General features: G+C 39.9%; 1 protein-coding gene and 1 long non-coding RNA gene across 3 annotated transcripts; one reads left to right on the top strand and one right to left on the bottom strand.

Annotated features, from left to right (window-relative positions):
- Positions 1-37: 37 nt before the first annotated feature.
- LOC117606689 (uncharacterized) lies at positions 38-2,517 on the bottom strand. 2 transcript variants are annotated; one of them, XR_004582032.2, is made up of 4 exons: positions 2,389-2,517; positions 2,131-2,214; positions 1,681-2,054; positions 38-1,535 (listed from the first exon to the last, which is right to left on the bottom strand). It is a non-coding gene; the product is annotated as an uncharacterized LOC117606689 (long non-coding RNA). The 2 variants fall into 2 exon arrangements; XR_004582031.2 differs by having other exon boundaries at positions 38-2,054.
- A 5,097-nt stretch (positions 2,518-7,614) lies between these two features.
- On the top strand, positions 7,615-12,576 carry Mkp3 (Mitogen-activated protein kinase phosphatase 3). Its single transcript, XM_034328750.2, has 4 exons — positions 7,615-9,398; positions 9,610-9,795; positions 9,877-10,119; positions 10,193-12,576. Exons 1-4 carry the CDS (start codon positions 9,005-9,007, stop codon positions 10,567-10,569), a joined length of 1,200 nt encoding a protein of 399 aa, XP_034184641.1. The 5' UTR covers positions 7,615-9,004; the 3' UTR covers positions 10,570-12,576.
- The last annotated feature ends 455 nt before the right edge of the window (positions 12,577-13,031 follow it).

The raw sequence follows: 13,031 nt of genomic DNA, 5'->3' as shown, positions 1-13,031 counted from the left end.
TTGTATTGCTATAATCAAACTGAAAAAAAAGTGTTTTTATCAAATCTACTTTCCAGTTTTAATACTCCTCATTCTCCAGTTACCTAATCATGTAAGTAATAGTTAATACTTTTCAGAAAAGAAAAGATTTTTTATCAAAATTTAAAATCAAAGTCAGCTTAGTCGGTTGCAAAATGAAAACTCGACAATAAGCTCCATCTACAGCAGTCGGTAAAATAGAATATCCCTAGCTAATAAATTACCTTCAAACGATAAGTATAATTTCTTATTGATTCGATTCGAACGAATATAGCATTTCCCATTTAATTTACAAAAACAAACTTGCTATTACAATAGAAAGTGAATAATTTATCGAACCCAAAAGAAGTACTTTGAAAATCAATGATACACGTTTAAAGAGAGAATTTTAGTCCCGTCTAAAAGTGATTCCATGATTTATTATTAATCCTGGAAAGACTTAGACGGCTAACATTGGTGTACGGGTAAATATATCTCTTTCAGCTAATAGCACAATGAATATTTTAGCACGATCGTCAAAGAAAATAGACCGTCTGAGCTGGCTAATTAAGCGAATCCGAGCAATTTTATCGGACATCTAGGTATTTTATTTTTTAATCTCATATAGCTTTGCTTCGAATACAGCCTGAGTATCTAATCAATGATTTTCTCATTGATTATTTTCCATTCACCTCGAAGAATTATCGCGATAATTTTCATTTTTTTCTTTCTATATAATCTGAACAAAGATATGGCAAACAATATGATAAGCAGCACGAAATGCAGGCATTCAACTTTTACAATCGGTTCTGGAGATCGTAAAGCTTGAACAGACGACTATCGTTTATCTTTAAAAGCCAGATACGCGTTACGTTGCAATTTCTGCCTTGTTACAAGCATCGTGTTTGAACATTTCGTTCATTCCTTTTCGATAATGGAAATTTACTAACTTCCAAAGCTAACAATTTCAAATTGTCCGACGAGCTTCAATTCAGTTAAGAAATTTGATTACTCTAATTCTATTGTTCTTCATTTCGGCGCGATTAGCCTCTATTTCACTGATATTTCAATCCAGTGATATTTCATAATAGTACGTTCTGATCTTGTTCTTTGTCTTTCATCCAAGTTTTCGAACTTATCACCCTGGTTCGTTCACCGAATTAGTATGAATTGGCGACGAGCAGCCGTCGTAAATGCCGACTTCCGTCGATGAAAGTAATTAAATGGTCGCGTAGGCTGGACGACGGGGCGCAGAGAGTGAATTCGTGGAAAAAAGCGCAGACTTGCAAGCTATCCAGTTCGTTAGACCAGAACGAGGAGAATCGCGTTCTTCAGTCTGACGGTGAGAACGTTAAACTTCTCTGGCCGGCGTCGTTACACCTCGCAACCTCTCTAAAATCAATGAACTACTGTCTTGTATTCCGTGCGCGTGCATTAAAGGTCGGTTCATTGAGAAGCACGCGAGCCGTTCGTTGATAGAGAAAGAGGAATCATACGACGTCAGCTTCTACGTGATTTTCATTGCAGTTGCATATCACCTGAAATATTGAACCAGTTAGAACAACGTAAACCTTAAGAAAGGTTTGCATAATTAATGGAATATTAAATTAGGAGACGTATGCTCCATTAATTGGGTCCGATGTGTCTGAGAGAATATTTGATCATGGTTCTATGCTCCATTACCTTTTCCCGTTTCTAATGATAAAATAGGCGGATTCGGCACAATTCCTAGCAAGGTCTCGGTAATGTATACGGCAGGAAGAATAAAAAACAACACGGGATAACGAGCCCGTAGGTCCGCGTGGGCGCGAACGTATAAAGCTCTTTCGCTTTCTCCCTCCTGATCCCGTTCGCCTCTTCATTGATTATTTTACTTCGCCACCGCTTTTCTACCTATACCGCCATGTGCTAGCAGTCTATATTAGCGCGTAACTTATACGTGTTTTATACAACCTTCTACGTGCGAGCGTATTTCCGGATCCTTGGGGGAAAATTGTCCTCTAATAAGGAAGATTAATTATCCATTGTCCTACTGCAATTTCGTTTCAACAGGGCACCTGTAAAGTGTTCGAGCTACATCTTGCAATCTTTTTTTTTTAAACAAATTTTCCACGAACTCGTACGATTACTCACCGTGGTATTTAACCTTGAAAAATATGTTTCACAGTGGTAATCAGGTTTATCAGATATCCTCGACAGTGTTGAAAGCTTGCGAGCCTAAAGAACGGTAGAAATATTTAGCGTTTTGGATCTAGCACGCGATGTCGAGTGATCGTGTAGAAACACATGGATACAACTTAAATAGAAATAAATCGTGATAATAATAAAAAATTCGGATAAAGTAGTTAACGCTTCAAAATTTTGTTATTAAACTTGAACAATTATACTTACGATTGGCATTTCAATGCTGGATTTCATAAAAATGTAAAACGATCTCCAAACACTGTGCAAATAGAAAGCACCGGAAGTAGAAGAGGAACCATCATTGCGGAAAACAGAGTGGCTACCCTTATACCGAATTCGTTTTAAATATTATTTGATCGATTAAAATAAAATGATATATACAAACTTTATTCTGAAATATTTTACAGAAATATGTAACAATAACAGATTTGATATAAATTTCAAATATAGTTACTAAAACAGTTGACAAAAAATACTAGAAATGATTCAAATAAACAACCTATCAGCGCCCTCTTTTTTTATATTATTTATAAATAATTAAAGAAATATGAAAAATAATGACAAACGTGCAAAATTGCTTTCTAAATATATAAATATTTATTTACATATATTATTGTTATCAACATTGATTTGCATAAAGTGGTTAAAAAACGCGGGGAATTAGGTTAATTAACGCCACCTTTCATTGTTCCTGTCTTTTGTTTCAACCGTCAAGGTGCAATTATTTAGATGCGAATGTGCGAATAATTACTTTCAAGTAAAAACACTGCAACGATATAAATCAGAATGAAACAGGTATGTACAACGATGAATAAATCTGACAGGTATAATATATTCTCATTCTTTGTTGATCGATAATCGAAAGTGGGGTACCGTCGAACCGCATGCCGTCTTTTATGAAGCAGGTATCATCTATTCAAAAACTGAGGAGGTAAGAAAGGGACGGATTGAAATCGTGTAGGCAGTTTTATAATCGAGGTTAGTGAATGTGCCGTGACTTTAGATCTAACGCTTAGATCTTACGTGACCAAAGGAATGTGGGCGCACCAGTTTCGAGAATCATTCAGAGAAGCGTCCGGCCATATTCAGATTTCTCAAACTAGGGAAAACGGCGGGAACAAATAAACAACTCTAACCTAAAAAAATGCATGGATGACAATTCATCGAAAACTTTATTTGGTCACAAAAAAGGCATACGCCCAAAGATTTATTCGATACAATCTGAAAGCCGTATCTTATAATGTTTGTACATATGTATTTCTTTCTCGGTTATTTATCGAACACGACAGGATACGATTATTCACGTTGCGACACGCCGACGAATATTAGCAGACGTAGGAGGTCGGTTTCGTTGTTAAAACAAAGGCTCCTGGTTTAATTTACGCGGCTGTGTCGGCGTCGGGTTTGTATATTTTGAAAAATCCTCGCAAAGGAAACGCTCGTACGCTATTTTCGTTTGCTAGGAGCCAGGCTAGGGAGGATCCGAGTTATTGACAGCAACGTATACGGTTTTCGTTTGGGACGCCATTTGTAATTAAAATATTATTTAAGTAAAGTTTAGCTGACGCTAAACTAAAAATTTGATTTTGTCCAAATAAAACAAATGTTTTCTTTTTAACATTTTTTTATAGAGGTCAAATTTTTAGAGGTCAATGAACAAAAAATCTAATGTAACGGTATCAAACAGCGTTCGTACAGTATGCAAAATTTATAGAACCCATTCAATTTGGATAATTGGGAACGGTGTTTGGTACCTGTCCTCAAGTGACATACAAAGGAATCTTTTATAATGTTCGAGCGGCCACGGCAAAGAAAGCCTGCCGGATGCAGGAGAGGCGAGGGACGTCATTATCTTATCTCGAACCATTTCCTGTCAACCTGGGGCCGCTTTTCGTGGTAATCACACGCGCACGCCCACGCTTCCCTGTACGTACAGGCGAGAGCCACGCGCACACATAGGAAAGTGCGTGCACTAATGTCCAGCCAAGTGCTAGGGAGTATTGCTTCCGGTGCGTACACCCGTTTACATCGGTGTTGGTTAACGCACGTACACGTATGAGCGCGCGTGTGTGCCCGCACGTTCGACGTTACATCTGGCAAAGCACTGTGAACCCGATAATCGGTTTCCTCCTCCGGTAGCCTGCAGAAACCAGACGCAAATAAACGGCGCGCTGCACGAGCCACGCTGTTTTCAATTCGTAGAAACTGTACCGGCTCTGTATCCGTCTTGCGGATGTTTCTTTTTACCTTGTATCGTTAAGCGATCAGTTTGATATATGGTCAAATGGTCATGGTACTTTGCCAAGATCTCTTTTTAAATGACAGTCACACGAATTTTGCTTAATAATTCAAAAAGGAAGCTCCAAACCACTTTTTCGCAAAGGAAAAAGTTGTTCAGAATCACTCCATCTACCACCACCTGAGAGGGTGAAAATGCGTTACGGGACACCCTGTATATTGAATTGCAATGATTCTTCTATGGATAGGACACAAGAGAACCTATTACGCTTGGATCCTGCAAGATAGTGCTATAGATACCCCTTTTGGGTGGTATGAGCCCCACACTGCCCGGTCCTCCTTAGCCGAATAGTGCGACAGGGGGTCAACCCCGCGTACGTAAATGTATTTCCTCTTCCATAAACAGAAAAAAAGGTATATGTACTATCAGTGCCGGCATGGGGGGGGGCAATCGTCCAGGGCGCTAGATCTGTAGGGGCGCCGCAGCCCAGTGTCCCTAATATGCGAATATACCGATATTTTCTCATTATCTCTTCTCTCTACATCTCATATGTAATATTACATATATGCTATATATGCTGCGGCATTTACGTCTACATCATCCCTGACGCGTTTTTTACTTATATACATATATTTTAATAGGCACCACGATAACCTTGCCCAGGACGCCAATATTGCTAAAACCGGCACTGTGTGCTATAGAAGTATGTACTGGTCTAGCCGAAAAATGAGTTGGCGAGGCCAGAATCCGCTGAAATTCGGGTAAGCACCCCGGAGTCCCACGGTACCCTGGCCCCTCCCACGCCAGGAGGTGGTCAGCGTCTACGTAAACGTATTTCCTCTTCCATAAACAAAAAAGAAGGTACATAGTACTATAGAAGTTCTGGTCTAGCCGAAAAATGAGTTGGCGAGGCCAGAATCCGCTAAAATTCGGGTAAGCACCCCGGAGTCCCACGGTACCCTGGCCCCTCCCACGCCAGGAGGTGGTCAGCGTCTACGTAAACGTATTTCCTCTTCCATAAACAAAAAAGAAGGTACATAGTACTATAGAAGTTCTGGTCTAGCCGAAAAATGAGTTGGCGAGGCCAGAATCCGCTAAAATTCGGGTAAGCACCCCGGAGTCCCACGGTACCCTGGCCCTCCTCCCACGCCAGGAGGTGGTCAGCGTCCACGTAAACGTATTTCCTCTCTGTCAGAAAAGAGAAAAAAAGGTATACTATAGAATTGTGATTGAGTAACGCGCGCCTGTGTGACTTCCGACTGCATCACGAAATACGTAATGGCAGTGCCATTAAGTATGCACACCTGTTAAGGTCATCAACAGGTATCACTTACGTCATCTTAGCGTACACATTACCGGTGTGACTGCCATAATGATACCGCGGGGAAACTTTCTTTGGTTACATACACGCTTCCTCGTTAACTTGCGATTTAGTAACCGTTTTAATGGAATGAATTTATACAATTTATAATGAACCGATGTGTTCATCGTAGAACATGGATATAACAACGTATCGACTTGTACTCTATATTTATTTCGATTTTTCGCTAAATATAGGGTACAACCTACGCCGTCCTATGGATTAGCTAGTACAATCGTTTGCTCGGCTCCTAATGCTGAACATTTTTATTTTCGGAAAGGTCGCTACCTGTACGGACACGTCATCGGTAGCATTAGTTAACATCTCGCGTGCTGAAGTTTAATCGAGTTTTTACTATCCATCGGGATCAACCTTTCGTTTATCGATGATTCACGTGGAATAGGGTAAATGTTAGGACGTCGATGCGCCCCGGAGAGGAAGCGCGTAAATTCTCACGTAAATCTGTTCGTGACCATTGATCGAATCCGAGCGTGGTATCAAGGACGGTATAGTACGCTCACCTTATCAACCACTCCCACGCGATCGAATCGAAATTCGTCTCGCTATACACGAATGTCCGTGACTCGTCGAAGGCCACCGACACCGACCCGGCCCTTTTTACCTTCACCTCTCGACGCCGTCTATCCTTCTCTACCTACGGTCCTTTCCGTTCCCCGACGTTCCTAGGGGTCGCAGATGAAGTGGCCCTGCGCGGTCCGCGTGATCGAACGTGAAAATCTTCAACGACAGCAGCCCAAATGAATGGAATGCCAGCCCACGCTTGAGAGCCGCCTGATAGGCTGGCTCGATCCGAGGTGAGGCTTCGCGTACAGTACTCCAATGTTCAGGAACGTATACGTGGTTCAAGGGGCGTCGTATTCGAATAATATTTAGTAGTGCTATATATTTCAGATTTAAAATGGTGCATAGCATATCGAGAAAATAATTTTATGAAGGTATGTATTTGTTTTAATCATTGGGAGATTAGATGCCAATCAGAGATTCAAGGGTATTAACGATAAAACATTTGTTTGTTCAAGCTGAGTCAACTGGAACGTGTATGTACAAAGCTAACATTCAGTTTCCTTTCAGACGTTTCATTCATCTTTCTCATTTTAATTCATGACTCGGTTGATCATGACTCGTCTACAGAATTACAAACTCGATATATAGACTGTAATTGATTTCTATTGTTTTAAGGTGTATCTGAAGAGCAGGTGATCATACACTAACGTATTCGACTTGTTTCAAATTTTATTATAAATAAAATTATTAATTTTACTTTTAAATCCTATTTATTTTCAATTAATGTAACTCATATTAATCTAACAAATATTTTATTTTGATTTGAATTTTTTAAATTTTAATTCTGATGTTAATATAAAATTTTTAAACAACGATACAAATATAATTTTTCTTACTATCGCGGACCATCAAATTAATATAGAAAAATGAATAATTCATCGGGGCGATCAGAAGAGTTACGCCGAACCTGTACGGTCGGCACGTGGACGCGAGTGTGCGTGCACGTCGATACGAAGTATAGACCTTAGTAGACGAATCCCGTCTTTCTCGTGTGGATCGTAATAATATGCGCCCACGCACGCGTGAGAGAGTGAGCGTGTAGTATACGCTCCCCTCGCGCTTCCTACCCTTTCGCTTTACCAAACAGCTCGGTCAGTACCGACCCCCCGACCCATCTACCCACGCCTTGTTAATGAAAACATCTTTTGTCAATGAACTGACGTCAGCCCGTTCGGTGATTGGTCGGTTAGGGCGTACCACGTGATCGTGAGCCAATCAACGCAGAGTCAAGTTTCCCCTACGCTCGAGGATCCAAGCGCCATTTGCCCATTCTGGACGGAAGAACGCTCGAGGTAAGGTGTGGCCTGCAGCAGGCTGGCTAGAAGGCCACGAACGACAGAGAGTGTGAGAGAGACGGAGACAGTGGTTGAATCGCGTAAGATAGAAGGAATAGGAAAAGAAAGCGAAAGGAAGACAGAAGGCGAGGAGACACGAGAATCGTTGAGCCGTGGCTGCTGTGGGTCGGCGGTGAGGAGAGACTCCCGAAAGAGAAGGAAAAAAAAAAAAAATTACAGGAAGTCGGTACGGCGACCAAGGGAAGACGCGTCGAGGCAATGTTGGAGGGATTCGTGAGGTGAGGGCGACGGTCCCGAGTCGCGCAGCGCCCGAGATACGCGACCGATCTCCCAAACTAAGCACCTAGTTCGCTCAGACCGAATTCGAATCAACCGTTGACGCGGCTACCAGGTACACGCGCGCAGCATCCCTTTCTCCGCTGGATTCCAACGAGAAGAATCGAAGCTTGGCTCGAGTGACCGGATCCACCGCGCGGGTTAAGACAGCGAAACGAAAACATCAGCAACGGATATGTACGGGAAGAATAGTCGGGGCCCCGTCTATCCGTCGTGAGGATAATGCCACCCGCTCAACCCAATCGAGACGATGTCAGTTCACGTGGAACCCTCTTTGATCATAGTTTGAGATCGATCGTTTACCCTTGGTTGGACAACGCGTGGATCATGCATTTCTCGTACGAGGAACAACATTCCGTGGATGTGGCGTTAATTGGACTTGTCGTCTTTATTTACAAAAGGATCAATAATCGAGACGAGTTAGCGGTGGCAGCGGCAAAGGAGAAGGAGGAGGAGTAAAAACGGCATTAAACTGCCGCAGGAAGTGATGGCAACACGTGAGAAAACCTCGAATCGGGATATTGACACGCGAGAATAACGACAACGTGCGTCTGGATGCCTCTATGGGATACGTACTACTATTACAACTCTAAGTGCCATTTCATCATATTCAATAAATATTAATAATAGATATATATATATATGAAACACATGCACCTACACAGACACAGAGACACACACATGAAAGCGCGCTAAATGTACACATACTTATTTCACATTGATCATAAATGAGCGAATATGTAACAAGTTTTCTCTTGCGAGACAAATGTCATGCGTGCGCTTCAACTATCTTATACGAATCATTGATAACACGTTACATGGAAGTGCCATAAGATGAAAGAAATTCTTTCGACACTGTGAAAACTCAGGTTTCTGCTTCTTGGAACACGCTGGAATCTATGGAGATAAGATATACATTTGCGAATAGAAACAGGTGCGTTTTAAAAGGAACATAAAAGAAGTCACAGGCCAAAGAAGCGTCAGGAGATTTAATTAAAACGTACAACCATGCCAGGGGGAAATGTTACGGAGGAGGAGTTTGTGGACCCTGAATGGCTTTTCAGAGAGCTTAGATCTCGAGACGGTCCGAGCAAACTTCTGATATTAGACTGTCGAGCGCATTCTGATTTCTCTGAAGCTCATATAAGAGGTTCGGTTCCTTTAGCCATACCTAGCATCATGCTGAGAAGATTGGCAGCAGGTAAAGTTGATCTGCTGTCGACGATAAGGTGCTTAGATCTAAGAAATCGAGTTGAAGTGTTTCTGTGCGGTGATGAAAATAGCAGAGGGACATTCGTATTGATCGGTGACTCCACTGACCCTGCAGGACATCAGGGTGAAACGATTCAAGTTTTAACTCGAAGGCTTAGAAGTAGCGGAGGATGTGTAGCTATTTTAATGAGTAAGTGTCAATGGTAGATCCAATATTTATGTATTCCTGTAATATTGATTTGGATGCAAGTTTTCATTCAGCTAAACTTTATAGTAAAAACTTAAAGACTCTAGAGCACGTATCAATTGAAACATTGAGAATGAATGAAATATTGATTTCTGTGAAGGGATATATTTTACTACAACTTTACTATGGTTCTTTTTTCTTCATTTCTTTATAGATGGCTTCGAAGCGTTCAGAAATAGATATCCTGAATGGTGCGAAGGTAGCCAGACTACCGGTGAAGGTCCTCCTGGTCAGGACTCTAACGATGGAGAATTAATGGGTCTCAGATCTCTTCGGATATCTACTCCACCGACAAGGTCATACTCAGACTCTGACAGTGATAGTACGTGTGATTCTGTTGGTTAGTATACATTAAAATGTCTGGTTTAATAAAATATCTGGAAGAAAGAAAAGAAATGAAAACTGTTGCAACTTATTTCAGGACCCGAAGAAGATAAAGACTTCCCAGTTGAAATCTTGCCCCACTTGTATCTTGGAAACGCGGCAAATAGCGGAGATAGAGAGGCTCTAGCTCGTCACAGGATACAATACATTCTGAATGTAACCCCAGATTTGCCAAATGTATTTGAAAGCGCGGGTTCCATGAAATACATGCAAATACCTATAAGTGATCATTGGAGCCAGAACTTAGCTAGTTTCTTTCCCCAAGCAATTCAATTCATTGGTAAGTATATATAACGAAAGGAAAACAAATTACATCAAATCTATGAAGGGAATTAAATGTAAAATATTTTCAGAGGAAGCACGGAGCTCGGACAAAGGAGTGCTGGTTCACTGTTTAGCTGGAGTATCTCGGTCTGTTACAATCACCGTTGCTTACCTTATGCACAAGTGTAGCCTCAGTTTGAACGATGCTTTCAATCTAGTACGTAGTCGAAAATCGAACGTTGCCCCAAATTTTCATTTTATGGAACAGTTACATAGTTTTGAAAAGGAACTGAGAGATCGTGGTGACCGAAACAGAGGGAACGATCAGAGGTGTATAGGAGCCTGCCGACCCGGGGGACCCTGTAATTGTCCAGCGCCCAGTTTCCTTAGCCCCATCGATTTAGGTCTAAGCCCAGACTCGGGAATAGAATTTGATAGGTGGGCGTCGAGTACGCCGGCTGAATGAGACGGGCAAGGGGGGACCCAATACAAATTTTAGGTCCCTCCTATCATGCTGAATGCAATTTTAGAGAATGAAAAGCCTTAATTGAAGGGTGCAGGAAACAAAGTTTACATTCAGCTAGGAAAATACATCCCTAGGACAATTGAAACCACAGTGTAAAAGTAGATAATTAGGAATGTTCGTTGAGTACTAACTCCTGAAGAGAACTAACTCGTCGCACGTTGTTAAATGGCTGAGCCTTTCTAGTATTTTTCTATGTACACACAATTGTTTTCTCCAGGCTTTCCAAGCCACAATTCTATTATACTACATACAAAGAAGTTGAATGAATTACTAAAACAAATAAAAAATTTGTTTTTCGAAAAAGATACTTAATTTGATAAATAAGATATTATGATTCTAAAATTTCTCATATATATAATACATAGTCAAATTATTATAATACATAAGTCATGTTAAAAATTTAGGAAAAATAACTAGGACTGTTAAAGGGTTCTATAACAACTTTTTCTAAGTTATCACTATAGTGTTAAATATTGAAAGTATTTTATAAATTGAAATCTGTACTTTCTTACTACGATCGTCATTGTACATTGATATATTACCAGATATCAATTTCAAACTTCTTTTATGTGAATGGTAGTAGTGTCTGAAATACCTTGAATTTATTCAGCACTATGTTATCCTCGTATATTTCTAGGATACAATTTTATACGTACACTATATCCCCGAAGGACAAAGTCTATATTTTTAATACTTATTCCCTGAACCCTTCAATTAACGAGGCTGTGTTTGTTTTATCGCAAGACGATGCTTATTCGAAGTGACACGTGTTCTCTGATGAAAATAAGTCGTCGAAACACCAGGCAATCACAAGTAGTTGAAATAAACTAATTAACTGCTTAAAAAGAAAACACACACCACACACACACACACACATAACTAAGTTTAAGTTCGGAGGTACAAAATTGAGAAAAATCATTCTCGTACTCAACAGTATAGATTAAAGATAAAAAAAAAGTTATACACGAGGTAATTCGAAGCTCGAGCGTCGTAATTTTTGACATAGTTTTTCAATACACAAAAGTGACTTATCTTGAGAAGGGTATTCTTGATGCATTCTGACTTTTAAGATGCAACGTTGTGTGCACATTCTCTCGAAAAATAATCTCGGTTAAATAAAATTAAGGAGTACATCTTTATGGATCGGTGCATTTCTATAGGGCATTCCGAATCTCTTCTACTTCCAGAAAAAAGAAAACGGGGAAAAAAAGGTCAGGGTCGTCGTAGAAAGAAAATTTGAGAATCTGAACGTCATAAATGAAACGAGCTTCTCTTAATTAAAGAGAAACACGAGGGATCTTCATCGACAGGGTATCCCAGAAAGAGTGTTAGTCCTTTCAGGGGATGATAGCTGGGGTGAATCTGAACAACATTTTCCTTTGCAAAAATGTTGTTTAAAGCTTCGTTTTTGAATTATTAAGGGAAAACACTGGCCAATCAGAGCGCGCATAGCGCGCGGGCTCAGGAGTCGAGGCTGCCGTCCCTGAGCCCGCGCACTCTGATTGGCCAGTGGTTTTCCTTAATAATTCGAAAACGAAGCTTCAAACAACATTTTTGCAAAGGAAAATGATGTTTAGATTCACCCCAACTATCATTCCCTGAAAGGACTAACACTCTTTCTGGGACACCCTGTATAAAGGTTGAGATTTCTGCGTTTCCTTTTAATCCAGACAAGTCTATGTTGCACCAAAATATAGATCAGATAATTTCTGACAGTAATTCTGTATAATTAATCTTCAAGATTTATCGAATAAGAAATTTTCTTTGTACGATGATCTCGATTCTGTGCGCGTTACTACAGGAGTAAGAGTAAAATAAACTATGTACGACAATTTGAATGCTAAATTTTGAATTGTACGATCAGCACTGTTTCTATTGTCTTGCAGATCTCAGAATATATATTTAAAATTATTTTTGTAAAAATGAAAAAAGAAAAAAAAAATGAAATCGCGTATTCACATTCCCATAAGCCACAATGACCTGATACTGTAACTATCTTTCGTGTACTATATGTATTGTTCATCGAGCATAATTGAAGTTAATATTGAGTGTACACAGTGAATGTTATTTTTCATGTAATTAACTAAAAGAAGGAGAGAAGAAAAAATGAAAGAAAGAAAAAAAAAACAGTTGTGGTAATCGACTCTTGACTATTTGCAAGAGTTAATTGATATACAACTAAGGAAATATATATTTGACGTTAATGTAATAACAATATTCTACTATTACACTGTTGTCTGTTGTATGTTTATCGAGCACGATGCTCGAAAGATTTAATCAAATATTATGTATATTACATAAATTATTATTTTATATTCATCGTTGTACATATATTTTAATTAATTTTCATTTGGAAATACAACTTATCTTACCTGAACCGAGTAAAAACAAAACTCTCGTCG

The sequence above is a fragment of the Osmia lignaria genome, chromosome 8 (genome assembly GCF_051020975.1).
Source record: "Osmia lignaria lignaria isolate PbOS001 chromosome 8, iyOsmLign1, whole genome shotgun sequence".
Taxonomy (NCBI): Eukaryota; Metazoa; Arthropoda; class Insecta; order Hymenoptera; family Megachilidae; genus Osmia; species Osmia lignaria.
This window is presented reverse-complemented; position numbering and strand designations above follow the sequence as displayed.

What these genes read in the sequence shown, in the direction of transcription:
- Mkp3 (XM_034328750.2), top strand. Translation starts at nt 9,005, where the DNA reads ATGCCAGGGGGAAATGTTACGGAGGAGGAGTTTGTGGACCCTGAATGG. An exon ending in ATGTGTAGCTATTTTAATGA is followed by an intron (nt 9,399 to 9,609) that starts GTAAGTGTCAAT and finishes ATTTCTTTATAG; the next exon opens with ATGGCTTCGAAGCGTTCAGA. An exon ending in TAGTACGTGTGATTCTGTTG is followed by an intron (nt 9,796 to 9,876) that starts GTTAGTATACAT and finishes AACTTATTTCAG; the next exon opens with GACCCGAAGAAGATAAAGAC.